This window comes from Sorex fumeus, unplaced genomic scaffold (assembly GCF_029834395.1).
Source record: "Sorex fumeus unplaced genomic scaffold, SorFum_2.1 ptg000175l, whole genome shotgun sequence".
Lineage (NCBI taxonomy): Eukaryota > Metazoa > Chordata > Mammalia > Eulipotyphla > Soricidae > Sorex > Sorex fumeus.
The window spans coordinates 136281-152579 of NW_026606232.1; the positions used below are offsets into that span (position 1 = coordinate 136281).

Sequence of the window (16299 nt, forward strand, 5' to 3'; positions counted from 1 at the left end):
TCAGGTAGGAGGTTTGCCTTGCGTGTGGCCAACCCAGGTTCTGTCCCGGCACCCCTTTTGGTGGTCCTGAATGCAGAGCCAAGTGTAAGGTCTGAGCACTGCCTTGTGTGGCCCTCAGAACAAGAACAAAACAGAATCCAGAATGGCTGTGTGGCTCTCCTCTGAGTGAGCTGGACCGCTGGGGCCGTTTCCTACCTGAAGAGTGCTGTTCCTCTCGGCAGCTTATAGATCTGCTCTTTGGCTTTCGTTTAAACTCTGCCCAAGAGTGGAACCTCCATGTTCATCCATCCAGCTCTTCCTGACCATCATAAATCAGTCCATCTGTCACGATCTTGATCACGATCAGCCTGTTGTTCATTGATTGCCTCGAGCAGGCCCCAGTAACGTCTCCTTCGTCCTAGCCCCGAGATTCTAAAAAGTGCCACATTCAAGGCTCTTTCAGGGTTAGGAGAATGAGACCCATCATTGTTACTGGTATTTGGCATATTGGGTACACCACGGGGAGTTTGCCAGACTCTGCCGTGAGGGCAGTCTAGACTCGGTAGCCTGCCAGGTTGTCAAAGCAAGAATGAGATAATAAGATGTTGCGAGGCCACGAATGTGGTCCATCTGGATCTTCCAATAAAGTCAAAGTCAGGATCTCTCTCTCTCTCTCTCTCTCTCTCTCTCTCTCTCTCTCTCTCTCTCCCTCTCCCTTCTGTTACCCAATTCTCTATTCTGAGGACCCAGGTTCCACATACATTAGATCAGGGCTGCTAGAACATTTTCCACATATGACTCCATTTCACCCAAGAAATACAACATGGGTGAGCACTGTGAGTACTGCCAGAATCACATTGGACTCATTATGGAGTTGATTCTGAATTCCTTTTTTGGTAAATTTAATGAGGCCCACCAATGAATGCCTTCCCCTTAATGAGATCCACCAGTGAAAGCCTTCCCCTTAGTGAGGTCCACCAATAAATGCCTTCCCCTTAGTGAGGTCCACCACTGAATGCCTGCCCCATAGTGAGGTCCACCAATGAATACAATCCCTTCAGTGAAGCCCACCAGTGAATACAATCCCTATTCTTCCATTGATTCTTTCTATTCTCCACAGAAGGCAGTGACCAACCGTTTATCAAGATTGGTTTTCGTTGATTTTCTGTCCTTGATTCTGTGTGTTTTAGTTTCCTTGTCTGTTCTATCAAGGTAATTTTGGACTTCAAGTCTAAGATTAACTGTACTACCTAATATCAATATTTTTTTTGGGGGGGGGGGTCATACCTGGTGATGCTCAGGAGTTACTCCTGGCTTTGCACTCAGGAATCACTCCCGGTGGTGCTCAGGGGACCATATAGGATGCTGGGAATCGAACCTGGATTGGCCGCGTGCAAGGCAAATGCCCTACCCACTGTGGTATTGCTCCCGCCCCCCCTAATATCAGTATTTTTAAGCATTTCTAGAAGCAGCATGATTAAATGTTACGAACTATTTTAAAACTAATTTTCAGTTTAACTCAGGATTCCAAGTAACACTCACACCTTGCACTTAGTCAAGATATCTCTAAAGAATACCCACCTGGCCTCTCCTTTTCTCTTACTTTTGAAATTTTGTCTGATTTCTTTGTTGAAGAAAAAAAGTCTTATTTACTTTTTCAGTTTCCTTGCAATGTGGGTTTTGTGAATTTTCCAATGAGTGGTTCTTCAATCCCCTGTATTTTCTGTGAAGTGTTGAGAAGTCTAGTTGCTCAATTTTGACATGAGGGCAAGATTGCTCCGCTGGGATGTGTTTCTCCTTAAAGAGATCAAAGCTAGGTTCTGCCACCACGTCTGACTCGGTCGCCTTCGTGCACACGACGGGGAGTGGGATGGTCAGAGCACTCTCTGGCTGACATTCCTCGCCCTTACTGATCACACACCTTATCACCATAAAACATGAGACGCAGCACAGGTCAACAGTGCCTGTTCAAAACAGCTCATCTGGGGAGATGATCAAATAAAACAAACACAGTTCACCTGAACTTTTGGTTACTGAGGGCAGCTTGAAACCACAATTTCTTTAGCTCTAACCAAAACCCTTACAAAGAAATGACAGGACCGTTTTACAGTGTCATTTACTTGTACACCATATACACCACACGCCAGTATGTATGTACAAACCTGTGAACGCACATGAGTACAGGTATGTGCGTGCAGGTGGAGACACACAGGAGCTACTGTAGATGCACTGATACACGTGGACACATGTGGCGCATTTGTTACACACACTGGACACAGCTGTCTAGTTAAAGACCCGTCGTTCATGTGGAAGGCATTTCGGCTGGACTTGATAGCGCCTCATGCTCCCCCTGTGCCGGTGAGCAAACTGGAAATTCCCACCCCAGCAGCCCACTGGGACTCTACTCTTTCTTTCTTTCTTTCTTTCTTTCTTTCTTTCTTTCTTTCTTTCTTTCTTTCTTTCTTTCTCTCTCTTTCTTTCTCTCTTTCTTTCTTTCCCTTCCTTCCTCTTCCTTCCCTCCCTCCCTCCCTCCTTCCTTCCTTCCTTCCTTCCTTCCCTCCCTCCTTCCCTTCCTCCCTCCTTCCTTCCTTCCCTCCCTCCCTCCCTCCCTTCCTTCCTTCCTTCCTTCCTTCCTTCCCTCCCTCCTTCCTTTTCCTTCCCTTCCTTCCTTTCTTCCTTCCTTCCTTCCTTCCTTCCTTCCTTCCTTCCTTCCTTCCTTCCCTCCTTCCTTTTCCCTCCCTCCCTCCCTCCCTCCTTTCCTTCCTTCTTTTCTTTCTTATTGAATCACCATGAGATACAGTTACAAAGCTTTCATATTTGAGTTTCAGTCATACAATGATCAGACACCCATCCCTCCACCAGTGCACATTCTCCACCACCAATGTCCCCAGTATTACACCTCTCATCCTTCTAACCTTTCCCCGGCCTCCATGGCAGACAATTTCCCCCATACTCTCTCTCTACTTTTGGGCATCCTGGTTTGCAATACAGACCCTGAGAGGTTATCATGTTTGGTCCTATATCTACTTTCTGCACACATCTCCCATCCCGGCCGATTCCTCCAGCCATGTTTTTCTTAGTGATCCCTCCTCCATTCTAGCTGCCTTCTCCCCTTTGCTCATGAGGCAGGCTTCCAGCTATGGAGCAATCTATCTGTCCCGTGCATCTACTGTCCTTAGGTGTCAGCATCATGTCATGTTGGTTTATACTCCACAAACGAGTGCAGTCCTTCTATGTCTGTCCCTCTCTTTCTGACTCAATGCTCTTAGCATGATACTCTCCATGACCATCCACTTATAAACGAATTTCATAACTTCATCTTTCCTAACAGCTGCATAGTATTCCATCGTGTAGATGTACCAAAGTTTCTTTAACCAGGCATCTGTTCTTGGGCACTTGGGTTGTTTACAGCTACTGGCTATTGAGAACAGTACTGCAATGAGGGACTTGACCCTTCTGACTGAGGAACCCCGAATCCAGCAGAGAGCCAAGGCTCTGTACTGGCACTGTAGCACTGTCCTCCCGTTGTTCATGGATTTGCTCAAGCAGGCCCAGTAATGTCTCCATTGTGAGACTTGTTGTTACTGTGTTTGGCATATCGAATACGTCACGGTAGCTTGCCAGGCTTTGCCAAGCGGGCGAGATACTCTCGGTAGCTTGCCGGACTCTCCACGAGGGGCGGAGGAATTGAACCTGGCTTGGCCTAGAGGGGCAGAGGAATTGAACCCCAGCAACCAGTTGCTACTTTGGCCTTTTCTTTTAATTTTATTTATTTTTTAATTTTTATTGCTTTTTGGGTCAAACCCAGTGATGCACAGGGGTTACTCCTGGCTCATGCACTCGGGAATCACTCCTGGCAGTGCTCAGGGGACCCTATGGGATGCTGGGAATCAAACCCGGGTCGGCCGCGTGCAAGGCAAACGCCCTACCACTGTGGTATTTGCAAAAAAAAAAAAAAAAAAAAAAAAAGATCTCAAGGCCTTCTTCCTTCCACCTTTGCCCTCTAGCATGTAGGGTTTCAGGAACTTACCTAGACGTGGCCGACTCCAGTCTGGTCCCAGGCACTGTCGCAGATGGTCTCCCAAGCATCGCCTGGAGTGATCCTGACACACAGAGCCAGGAGTAAGCCTTGGTCACCAGAAGACCCAGAACGACTGCAGTGTAGGGGGCTCATCCGAGCAGGAGTGTGGGATAGAGAATGACGAGTGTCACCTGAATAGCCCGCTGGCTCTCATCCCCCACGACAGGCAGGACTCGGAGGCCCTGATCGTGTTTGTCAAATCCGAATGGTAAGTGGAGTCCTTAGGAAGGACTTCCCAGCTCTCCACGACCATCCACTTATAAGCAAATTTCATGACTTCATCTCTCCTAACAGCTGCATAGTATTCCATCGTGTAGATCTACCAAGATTTCTTTAACCAGCATTTTTTCTCGGACACTCACGTTGTTGAGACATATGATTAACTTTTTTTTTTTTAATTTTTTTAACCAAAAAGTGTGAGTGATGACAGAAAAAGCAAACATCGTCGGTATTCAACCTTAATGGTGAGGGCCCAGGACCTGTGTCTTGGGCTGGAGCACACACTTTACTGATAGGTTCCATTTCTAGCATTGAATGAATGGTTCCCTGAGCACTGCTGAGTGAGCCCTGAGCACCGAGTCAGGAATAGTCCCTGAGTACTGCCAGGTGTAGCCCCCAAGCCAAAAGGAGAAAATAAACCATGATGAGCGAACGACATAAAAATACGTAACACATTTATTTATTATTTATTTTTAGCAGATGAATGGGATTTTTTTTTAATTGAATCACCGTGAATTACAATGCTATTCATCATTGAGTTTCAGGCATAAACACCAACCCACTCCCTCCACCACGCCCCGAGTTTCTCTCCCGTCTCCCAGCCCGCGTCTGTTATAGGCACTTTACACCTTATTACAGCATGCCGTTTGGTGTGTGTGTGTGTGTGTGTGTGTGTGTGTACACGCGTGTGTGCGTGTGCGCATGTAACTCCAGTGTAACTCACACCGAAAGCTAAAGTCATTAAAATGTTATTCTGCTCAAGGTACGTAGAGCAAATACACAATATGATTTTTTCCAGGCTCCAAAGTTGGTTTGTAAATCCGTAAGAAACTCTGGAGCATCACATGTCAAATAAAGCTGCTGGTTTAGAAGCCAGACGCGACCCGGGCACGGGCTGGGATCCCCGAGCCTTCCCGGGGGCGCATCTTCTCACCCCTGTGGAACTAATCGTTTCTCCCTTAGCCGCTTTGCAAAAAAAAAAAAACCCGGACACCTCGCCCCCACGTGCCAACGCAGCGTCCACGTGGGTGCCCGCCCATCTCTGCACCCCAGAAAAGGGGCGGTCGGAGGCCTGTGACATGGGGCTGTGGCCGGATGAGCCTGCGTCACGGCTGGAGCACGCCTTGCTCCTGGCAACGGGTTCGGAACCAGTTTGCAACTCACACCTTCGCAGCGCTGGGAGCACGGAACCGCCCAGCAGCTGAGCCGGACTCGGCCCAAAGGGGACCCGGGGGTGCCGCTTCCAGCTCCAGACTTCCTTCTCTTCTTGGTGGCCCCTGGGGATCTTCCCAGCAACCCCCCTCCCACACACACATGCACACACACACACATGCGTGCACATACACACACAAGCGCGCACACACATAAAAGCGCATGTACACACACATACACACATGCGCGCACATACACAAGTGCACACACACAAGCACACACACACACAAGCACATGCACAGACACATACATACATGCGTGCACATACACAAGTGCGCACACACAAGCCCACACACAAGTGTGCATACACACATGCATGCACACACACAAGCACACACAACCGTGCATATACACACATACGTGTGCACACACAAGTGCGAAAAACACAAGCACACATGCGTGCACATACACAAGTGCACACACACGAGCGTGCGTACACACACACACACATGCATGCACATATACAAGCACGCACACACAAGCACACACACTCGAAAGCGTGCGCGACTGCGCGCACGCACACACACACACACACACACACATACACACGATAGTTTCCTCCAGGTATTTTCATCGCCTCCTAACCACCAAGGCTGCTCCTGAGCCCAGGGGCTCCCGCCGCCCGCCCGTCTCCCAGGACGTCCCCCAGCACTGCCAGAGCGTCCGTCACCCTGGACTCCTCGCTGTGTGCCCTGGCCTTTCCTCCACCCCAGCACCGACCAGCAGTTTCTGGGCAGCTCTGGCTGGCTGCAGCAGGTGGCCCTGCCCGCAGACTCTCCCACCAGCCCCTGGGGGCCCCAGCAGTTGCCAGTTCTCCCCTGTGGAGTGGACACCCCTCCCAGCACTGTGTTGCCAGAATGGCTGGGGCGGTCACTGGAGGGGTCCAGGGCTGCCAGACTGGGGTGAGACCCCCAAGGGCACAGGAGCGGGGGGCACCTTGTCCATGGCTTCTGACAGTGACGGCGTTTCCTGGGGGCGCTCGGACCACACAGCGACTGCCAGGAGGGACTCGGGTGGGTCAAGACACGGTCCTGCCAGTGTCCCCTCGCCCTGAAGGGCACAGGCTGTGAGCTCGTGGTTTCCAGACACGGACCTGGGGGGTGGTGACACTGGCAGGGAACACTCACCCCCAGCACCAAGTGCCCATCCCCTTTCTCCCCTCTGCACACGTAGGGCACATGCAGGGCACACGCAGGGCACAAGCAGGGCCCCCCTCTGCCCCCTGTGATCCCAGACAGAGGCTGGGTTACAGCACCAGGAAGTGGGGCCCCTCGTGCCCTCTGGAAATCAAGGAGGTCAGAGAGGCTGTGGAGGCCACGGATGCCACAGAGGCCGGAGACTTCCGGGAAATGAAGTCAGCCGCAAATGTAGGATAGATTCCTGACTCGGTGGCAGCCCTGCCCGCTGCCCGGGGACTGAGGAGTGTCTCCATCTCCAGGAAACAGAGATGACGCCTCTGAGAAAGACACCAAAGCTGCAGGTGACCGCTGGCAGTGGGCAGAAACTTCCAGAAGGTCAGGAGGGCAGGAGCCGGTACTGGCCGAGGCGGGGGCTCCTCCTGACCCATCCCGTGGCCCTCGAGTGGGGGGCAGCAGCTGGCATGAGGCCACGCCTGTCACTCAGAGTGAGGTCCAACCCAACCGCCCAGAAGGTGCTCAATGGTTAGTGCTTTGAAGACTCAAGCGAGGCTGCGGTGGGCAGAGTCCCCCTTGCCGGCATTGGGACCACCAGCCATCTACCCCAAACAAGGCTTTTATTTCAGTTTTCAATGCAGAGACAGATCTTTCCAAATGAAAAAAAAAATCACTTGACTTAGTGGATTCAGAACCGCAAGAATGAGATAGGCTTGGAAGGACAGCTGGACAGTACGGACCGGGGACACAGAACTGTCCACTCCCTTCCTGGCCGGGGCTCCGGGGGTCCGGGAGTCTGCCCAGCCCGAGCCTGTCTGTGTGACAGTGAGTGGCACTCCGCAGGGGGCATCACACGCCATACCAGGCAACTAAGGCAAGGGGAAACACAAAACCCACAGACATCTGGGACGTGTGGACAAGTGAGTCCAGGTCCACAGGAAGGGACACGGCAGAACAGACGCTGCTTGGGCATCGCCAGGAAGGGTTCGGGTTTCCGTGGTCGAAAAGGAACAAGAAGACCTACAGCTTTCTAGGCTGGGCGGGGGGGGTGGGAAGGAGGGGAGAGGAGAGAGAGAGAGAGAGAGAGAGAGAGAGAGAGAGAGAGAGAGAGAGAGAGAGGCAGGGAGTGGGGAGCTTGTCACTGTGCACTGGCGGCCCCCGGCCGGGTCTCTCAGGTCTTGAGGGTGGCGGCGGCCTGGAAGCAGGCGAGCTGGAGCTGCATGGTGCTCTTGAACCTGTTGAGTAGCTGCTCCAGCAGCCTGTGGGGGAGAGGGAGGGCGGCCTGAAGGGGGGTTGCCTGGGGGTGGTGGTGGTGGTGCCTCCGCCCGGCCCCCGCACCTGTGGCCACTGCCCCCTCCCCCCCCGCCCAGAGGGCCACTCCCGACTTGGACCCCTGGCTCTGCAGGAAGCAGGGTTTCGGCCTGTGGGTGGTTTTCTTTTCTAATTCAGTTTTGCAAACTTGACAGAGCCTCGATGAACCTGGCAGTGGGCGAGTGTGAAGAGCCCTCAGACCCCCCCCGCCCCCCCCCCCCCCCAACTCCTCATGCAGCCCTGGGTAGTGGCCCCCTCCACCAACATCGATTCTCTCTCGTCTGGAACAGGCCTCAGGGCGGCACTAAGGGCCTGACCGAGGAGGAGCTGGCAGGGGGCGATGGCCCTGCTGGACTCGGTCTCCACAGCACAGACGGGACCTCCCTGGGCCTCACCTCCTCAAGCACCTGCCTCCTGAACCCCGTTTCAGCAACCAGAGAAACGTCACCGTGCTTAGGGACAAGAACAGGGTTTGGGGACAATTCGGGTAGAGGGTGAAAGAGGAAATGTAGCCGGGGTCGGGGTGCGGGTGAGGGGTGAAGGGTGAGAGGTCGGGGTGAGAAGTCTGGATGCAGGTGAGGGCTGAGGTTGAGGGGTGAAGGGTCGGGCTGTGGGACCAAGCACCGACTACCCTGTTCCCCATCTTCCGGTTTCCTCCCATCTCTGTGCCCATCACTCACTTCTCATGTGACATCTCCCAGGGCCCCCCACCCCACGACCCCCCGCATCCCAAGCCCAGGCCCAGCTCCAAAGACTCAGCCCAACAGCTGATGGAGGCCCCCAGGGCCCCCCCAGGGCAGTTGGGCAGGGCCAAAGGTCAACACCCCCTAGGGCCCTGTGGGTGAGGCACTTGAGGAGACTGGCCTGGCTTGGATTTGCCTCAGCCCACGTCCCTGTCAGAGGCGCAGAGCTTAGCCCTGGGGCCTGGGATCTGGACAAGCGCGCCCCCCAACTTCACAGACCGTGCGCCCGATGGGTTCGTTTGCCCCTTTACTGCAGGGAACACATCACCTGCTTAGTTCCGCAGGGACCGAGCAGGTGTGTTCTTCTCTCTTAGACTTTCTCTTTGACCATCTCAGACTATCTCTTGGGGGTATTTCCTTCAGAAATGCGGGACTGTCAGTCGAGTTTAGTGAGTGACTCAAATGACGCCTTCCTAAGATATTTTCTCTCCGAGTCATTTCAAGCAAGAGAAGCTCTAATGTCTCCACCGTCCTTCACCCAGAAAAAGTTTCCCCTGGTCCTGTCAGCTGGGGGACAGTATTCTTGGGGCGTGGAGGGGGGTCACAAACTCAGGTCCACACCCTTAAAGGGCCCTGGTGAGCAGCACCCAGAAGTGAATCCCAATTTTTTAACATTTCATTTCTGTTCCTGAGAGGGTCTCATGCCCAAGTCACCCTGACACCACCCCGTCCATCCGCCAGAGTCTTCGCTTCCCCCAAGGACCCCTCCCGGCCCTCCCGCCCGTGAACTCACTTCTGTGGCCTGACAATCCAGTTGTGTTGCTTTGCAGCCCTTGGTCAACCCATCGCGGCTTTTTTACACCCCACATGTCAGCTCACTCCGAGTCGGACCCTCCTCTGGCGACCGACCTCGCTCGGAGTGAGCCCCTCCATCCCACCCGACCCCCGCAGTCGCCCGCTGCAGGGTCTCGTCTTTTCCTGCCCCCCCTCCGGGGTACTCCGCTATGGGTCTACACCACCGGCCAGAACTCACTTTTTGTCGGCGCCGCTGGAGAGCTGGGGCAGGGCTTCCAACGCCTGCTTGAAGCTGGACCTGCAAAGCAAGCAGAGGCGCTGGTGCGGGGAGAGAACTTCCCGAGCTCGAGAGGGAGTGAGGAGCTCGACCGGGTGCCTCCCGGGCATCTCGAGTATCCAACATATTTGGGGTGAGCCACGGAGAAGAGACGGGAACAAGTAAAAGTGAGAACTAGGCAAAGGAAAAGCCAAAGTGAGGGGATCCATATCAGACCAGGCCCCTGAGTGGGGTCAGAAAGACGCCACTGGGGAATGAAAGAGAACCTTCAAAGCTCAGGGAGTACCAGGAGGATTACGCCATGGCTGAGAGGCCAGCCGGGCACCCTAGGGGAAAGGGCAACTCAGATAGAGACGGGAGCACCAAATAAAGGGCGTCAGGAGGATCCTCCCAGGATGGGAGATGCATGTTGAAAGTAGACTATGGACCGAACATGATTGCCACTCAATGCCTCTTTTGCAGACCACAACACTCAAAAGGAGAGAATAAACGGGAATGTCCTGCCACAGAGGCGGGGTGGGATGGAGGGGATGGTGGTGGGAAATGGGCACTGGTGGAGGGATGGGTATTTGATCATTGTATAATCAAAACCCAAGCACAAAAGTTTGTAAGTCTACAACTGTACCTCATGGTGTCTCACTAATACAAATTATTTTTTTAAAAATATATAACTCCAACCTAGTATACGTAACCCTCCAAACTATTCATTTTTCATAAAAGTAAAGATAGTAAAGTAAAGTAAAAGTAAAGGTCCTCCCGTTGATCATCGATTTGCTCGAGCGGGCCCAGTAACGTCTCCATTGGAGACTTTGTTGTTACTGTGTCTGGCATATCGAATACTCTCGGTAGCTTGCTGGGCTCTCTGAGAGGGGCGGAGGAATCGAACTCGGGTCGGCCATGTTGGCTGCGTGCAAGGCAAATGCCCTACCGCTGGGAGAAACTGATTTTTATCCACGGAGGCCCCCGGTGGTCCAGGGGGAGGGAGATGCGGACGGGGGTCTCATTCCACGAGGGTTCGCAAACGCAGAGCCGAACCACAGGTGGAGGGGAGAGAGGAAGCCACACAGAAGGCGGCCGGGATGCAGGGGACAGACACTCGTGGGGAGTGCTCCCCGAACACAGGCAGGGGTGGCTTTCAAATAAAAAAAATCAATGAAATGAAAAGAATGAAATTCCCCAAACAGGGTACCTCTGGAGCTGACAGGCTCAGACCCACGGCCTCCCTAGGAACCAGCTGTTCTGAGATTATACACAAGAGTGGTAGAACTGGGACTGGAGAGATAGCACAGCGGGTAGGGTGTTTGCCTTGCATGCAGCCAACCCGGGTTCAATCCCCAACATACCATAAGGTCCCCTGAGCACTGCCAGGAGTAATTCCTGAGTGCAGAGCCAGGAGGAACCCCTGTGCAAAACACTGGGTGTGACCCAAAAAAAGAAAAAAAAAGAGTGGTAGGACAATTGGTACTTATGAAAAAATAATCAGTGTCATTTCCTCTCATCAAAGAGGGTCAGAGAAATGGACTTAGAGTCACTGATTTCCTCTGCTGCATTTCGTCCAGCAGAAAACACCAGAAAAAAACATGGAATCGAGCACATTTTAGGGGCGCTCATTCGGGAAGGAATGAGAACACCATAAAAATGATGGAATCCAGCACGTTTTAGGGGCGTTCATTCGGTAAGGACTTCAGGTATGTGCTCAGGCGTCACCCCTTTCTTTCTCTTAGATGACCGGTGATAAAGATGAAGACCCGGATCAAAGGGTCCTCGATGTGGAAGCGGTCTTCTCTTTCACATGGCAGACCCTTCAGAGAGTGCGCAGGAGAGACCCTTGGCAGGAGCCTGTCTCAGATGCGGACCAGCTTGACACAGCATCCTCTGCGAGATGGAGAAGTCCTTAGGGGTGGACACGACGGTCTACGCTCACACATCACCTCTACTAGGAAGAACTCTGCATGCGGAGTGGACAGTGGCGGTGGCTGGGAAGGTGGGGCTGAAGGAACTGGAAGCCCCGGGGCCTGGTCAGCCACAGATACCCCCTCCACCATGAACAGAAGTTGGTCACTGCACGTCGCAGGGAAGCGTTTAGGCAGGGTGGTTCTATTGGGGGTGAGGACAGTAAGGATGATGGTGGAGGAGGCTGTAGGAGACCGGGAGTGAATGAATGAGTGCATCATGCACACACATGAGTGCGTGCATGCGCGCGCGCGCACACACACACACACACACACACACACACACACACACAACCCCGCCAAAACGCTTTCTTTGCACGCCATGCCATTCCCTGGGCAATAGAACGCGTGCTTCCTGGGTCCGAGGGCTGAGGAAGTAAACAGCCTGGCCCGGCTGGGGGGGCTGGGTTGCTGAGTTCACCCGCTGATGCTTCAATGATAGGAAATCCTGACTTTCATTCAAAACAGCTAAAAGTCATCATCAAATTTCCACTACAGGATTTTGCAGCAAAACCACAAGGCTTCCTCTGCTGCTCCCTCACACCCTCGGACTGCCCCGGCTCGCCCGTGAGACTAGAGTAAAGCTCACGTCTGAGTTTTTCCCCCCCCTGACACGGGAAGTCGGTGAGAAGGCCCCACGAGGACGACGATGGGGCTCAGGGCTTGTTTTAGTGAATGAAAACCGGCACCCCGAGGCGAAACCCTGCCTTCCTTTGTATTCGGCTCCAGAGGAAGTCCTCGAAGGCCTCGCGGCACTCGGCTCTTTGTGGGGCCCCCGATTCCTTCTAACCAAAGAATTGACGGGGCCCAGCTCCAAACTGGGCCACTGAACCCCCCTGGCCCTTGGTTCGGACGGGCCCACCTGGACCCAGGCTGCTCCGCCGTTGCCGGATGGGGAATGGGGCGGGGTTCATCTCACCTGCTGTCGGGGGTCAGGTGCACGGCCACAGTGTCCCGCAGAGCGCAGATCTCCAGCCTGGCCTGCAGGAGAGAGCAGAGGATGGTGACCCCCGGGAAGAGCCCGTGACCGCGAGGTACCCGATGCCTCCCTGACGTGGCCATTGCTGGGCAGATGGTCTCGGTTGCTTCAAAGTCTTGGCTCTTTTTTTTTTTTTTTGCTTTTCGGGTCATACCAGCTGTTGCACAGGGGTTCCTCCTGGCTCATGCACTCAGGAATCACTCCTGGCGGTGCCCAGGGGACCCTATGGGATGCTGGGAATCGAACCCGGGTCAGCCGCGTGCAAGGCAAACACACTCCCCACTGTGCTATCCTCCAAGCCCCAGTCTCGGTTCTTTAAGTGCCTTTCACTGCCCTCTGGTTTGACACCGGGCAGGAATGCATATGAAGGGGGGAGGCCGAGGGTGCGAGAGGTTTCACACCATCGGTAACTCGTCCTCCAATGGGGATGCTTCCTTCTTACCTTCCTGAGAGGGAGTCTGGATGGGCACCAGAGCACATGCCCGCCCCAAGGGCTGAGGGAAGGGACCTCGCTTCCCTGGACTGCGGCCCTTGCAAACGCACGGGCACACTCATCTTGTCTCCACACTCAGGGGCACCCGGCAGTCAGGGTGTGGTGTGCTGTGTCTAGGAAAACCACAGCTGGACTTTCACTTTTTATTTCACCAAAAAGAACAGGCAAGCTGGTTATAAAATTCCTCGGGAAATGCCGGGACCTCCAAACAGACCATTTTGGAGAATAGGAGCATAGTTCGAGTCATGCTTTGCTCCCCACACTGGCAATGGGACTGTTAGCAATCAAGACAGAGTAGACAGAGCACAGACACGTGGGGCATTCAATGGGGTGAGTGGGTCCAAGAAAGAAACGCAATTTACGCACGGCTGATATTTAGCAAGGGTGCAAGGTCTGTCAACGGGGCAAAAACTAACATCGCCAACACATGGACGAGCAACCGGACATCCACATGCAAATGGAAGAAGTAGAACATGAAACGCAAACGGGATCGGACCGAAATGGAAGCGGGAGCACTGTGAAGCCCTCAGACAGCAAACCGGAGTCGATCTTTATGCTGCTGGGCGAGGCACGCCTTCACAGAAGTGACACCAAAACAGCAAAAAAAAAAAAAAATTGATGACACTTCCTCAAAACTGCAAACAACAGCTGCCCCAACCCCCCCTGCTGCACAGGGTCAGGCACACATGGCCTTGGCTTTGACTCCGGCACAAAACCAAAAACCAACTCCCTCCGTGCAGCTGGCTCCTATCACGGAAGAAGACGCAATGCCCGCGCCCAAGAAGCCACTTCCCGTCCACTGAAAGGCGACGGACGGGCAGCAAGACGGAGCATCAGGCAGCGGCGAGGACAAGGGGGAAGTAGGAATCTTCTCCCACCGCCTGTGGGAAAGTCACATCGGCCGCCTCGGTGACACAGCCTGGTCCTTTCTCAAAGCATGAGACGGTCACCGTGGGATTGAACAATGCCTCTAGGCCCAGAGCTGCACCTCTAAGAATCGGAGACATACATGAGGCAGGTCCCGGATGTGAGCGCGCCTAGAAGCGGTCCACGACCCAACAGTCCCGCCGAGCCGAGACGGGTGGAAGAATCTGGAAAGCGGCTGGTGGACCGTGTCCTCAGGGGCCACGACTGCTGCGGGAGCATCACTTGGTGTCACTCCACCCTCAGACGTGCCGCTGACCACATGCCTACCACACACCGGCCACGCGCCAAGGCTCCGGGGAGAATCCATTGGCTGCACACACGGCGGGGTCTACGTGGCCCGGGGCTGCTGGGAAATGCCATTTGGCCACTTTTGTGGGTTTCCACTTAGATGAAAATTTCAGGAAAGGCCGAGAGGTTTCTGGAACGGGAGAGACGGCAGGCAGGCGAGCTCCTGCAGAGTTGGGCGGGAAGTAGGACCAAGTTCTACTTGGTTCCTGTCTGGGGTGATGCGATGTTCTGACACATCTGTGGCGGAGAAGGTAGCACCTTGGGAGCACAGTGAGAAGAGAAGCAGCAAAGCCCACCAGCCCCGGGGCGGGGGCTGTGAGTGAGTGTCTCAAGAACCCAGTTCTCTGCGGAATGGAAGTGGGGCTGCGGCCCCCGTTCTAGCAGAGCGGCTGCCGAGTCCCTTCCCTTCCGCTCCGGGGGAACACCAGGCACACGGACCTCACGTGCGTGCGTGATGCTCGGGTACCATGTGGCACACAAAGGCTGGTCCCGCGGGGGCAGCATGAGGGAACCGGGGAGCAGAGCCTGGGCAATGGGTCCCTCCAACCCAGCTGGGCAAATGCTGCTTCACGGAGGACACAGTTCCAGCGTGTTTGCCAGACAGCTGTCTGGCTTCCGTGTGCCGGTGCTCTAGGAGTCGGAACAGTACTTTCCTTCTCGGTTTGTTGTTTCTGGGGCCACACCCAGCAGTCTCAGGGCCACCTTGTAGCTCTGAGCTCAGGGACCACTCCTGCTGGGTCTCAGGGAACCACAGGGGGAGATGGCGATCCAACAGGGGTCAAACACATTCCAAGCAAGCACCTTCTCCCCCTGTACGATCTCTCTGGCCTCATGAGAAAGAGTTTCTAAGAAGAAAACGTGGCCCATGACAATCTGTCTCTTGGGGGTGGGGATGTTGAAGAGAAGAACTAAGGTGGAACTTCTATTCAACTCTTTCAGAATGGAACCACCGTTAACAACGTGATAAGGTGTTTTAATCAGTCTAGGAATTAGGCCAGGCACAAACACTATGATTATTCATGAACTATACACAGACTAATACAGCAGAAAATATGAGATCGAAAAGATCAGCTAAAATCCCCCTACACTCACCAGTCTGGGAAGGACGAGGCTGCCACCCGGTATGTAAATGGGCCTGAATGATTAAGCCATGGTGGTGGCTGGGACTGATTCACCCGTGGTTGGTCCTCTGCTGGGAAGAGGGAGACTGAGTCAGGCTGCTCAGAGGGGGAGGGCATACATAGAGTGTGTGTGGGGAGGTGTGTTAACTCATCAGAACTTTTCCAAGACAGTGAGACAGAAACTCCTGCCCATTCTGAGGTGGTATCACAGAACTCAGGGAAGGGCCCAATCACATGTGGGACATGTGTGTGCAATGATGGGCCCAATCACGTATGGGACATGTATGTACAGCGATGGGCCCAATCACGTATGAGACATGTGTGTGTACAGTGATGGGCCCAATCACGTATGGCACATGTGTGTAGACTGGCGGGCCCAATCATGTATGGGACATGTGTGTAGAGTGGCGGGCCCAATCATGTATGGGACATGTGTGTAGAGTGGCGGGCCCAATCACATATGAGACATATGTGTAGAGTGATGGGCCCAATCACATATGTGACATGTGTGTAGAGTGGCGGGCCCAATCATATATGGGACATGTGTGTATAGTGGCAGGCCCAATCACGTATGGGACATGTGTGTACAGCGATGGGCCCAATCACATATGAGACATGTGTGTGTACAGTGACGGGCCCAATCACGTATGGCACATGTTTGTAGAGTGGCGGGCCCAATCATGTATGGGACATGTGTGTACAGTGATGGGCCCAATCACATATGAGACATATGTGTAGAGTGATGGGCCCAATCATGTATGAGACATATGTGTACAGTGATGGGCCCAATCACATATGGGACATGTGTGTAGAGTGGCGGGCCCAATCATATATGGGACATGTGTGTAT

The 16299-nt window shown here is 53.8% G+C and overlaps 1 protein-coding gene across 1 annotated transcript in view; it reads right to left on the reverse strand.

The window, feature by feature from the left end:
• Nucleotides 1–7762: 7762 nt before the first annotated feature.
• EXOC2 (exocyst complex component 2) overlaps nucleotides 7763–16299 on the reverse strand; it is a 154403-nt gene continuing 145866 nt past the window's right edge. Inside the window, exons 25-27 of the mRNA XM_056107765.1 lie at nucleotides 12562–12623; nucleotides 9652–9711; nucleotides 7763–7883 (exon numbers count right to left, since the gene is read on the reverse strand). Of these exons, the coding sequence (XP_055963740.1) occupies nucleotides 7796–7883; nucleotides 9652–9711; nucleotides 12562–12623 (210 nt within the window). The 3' untranslated portion in view covers nucleotides 7763–7795. The remainder of the gene's footprint in view (nucleotides 7884–9651; nucleotides 9712–12561; nucleotides 12624–16299) is intronic.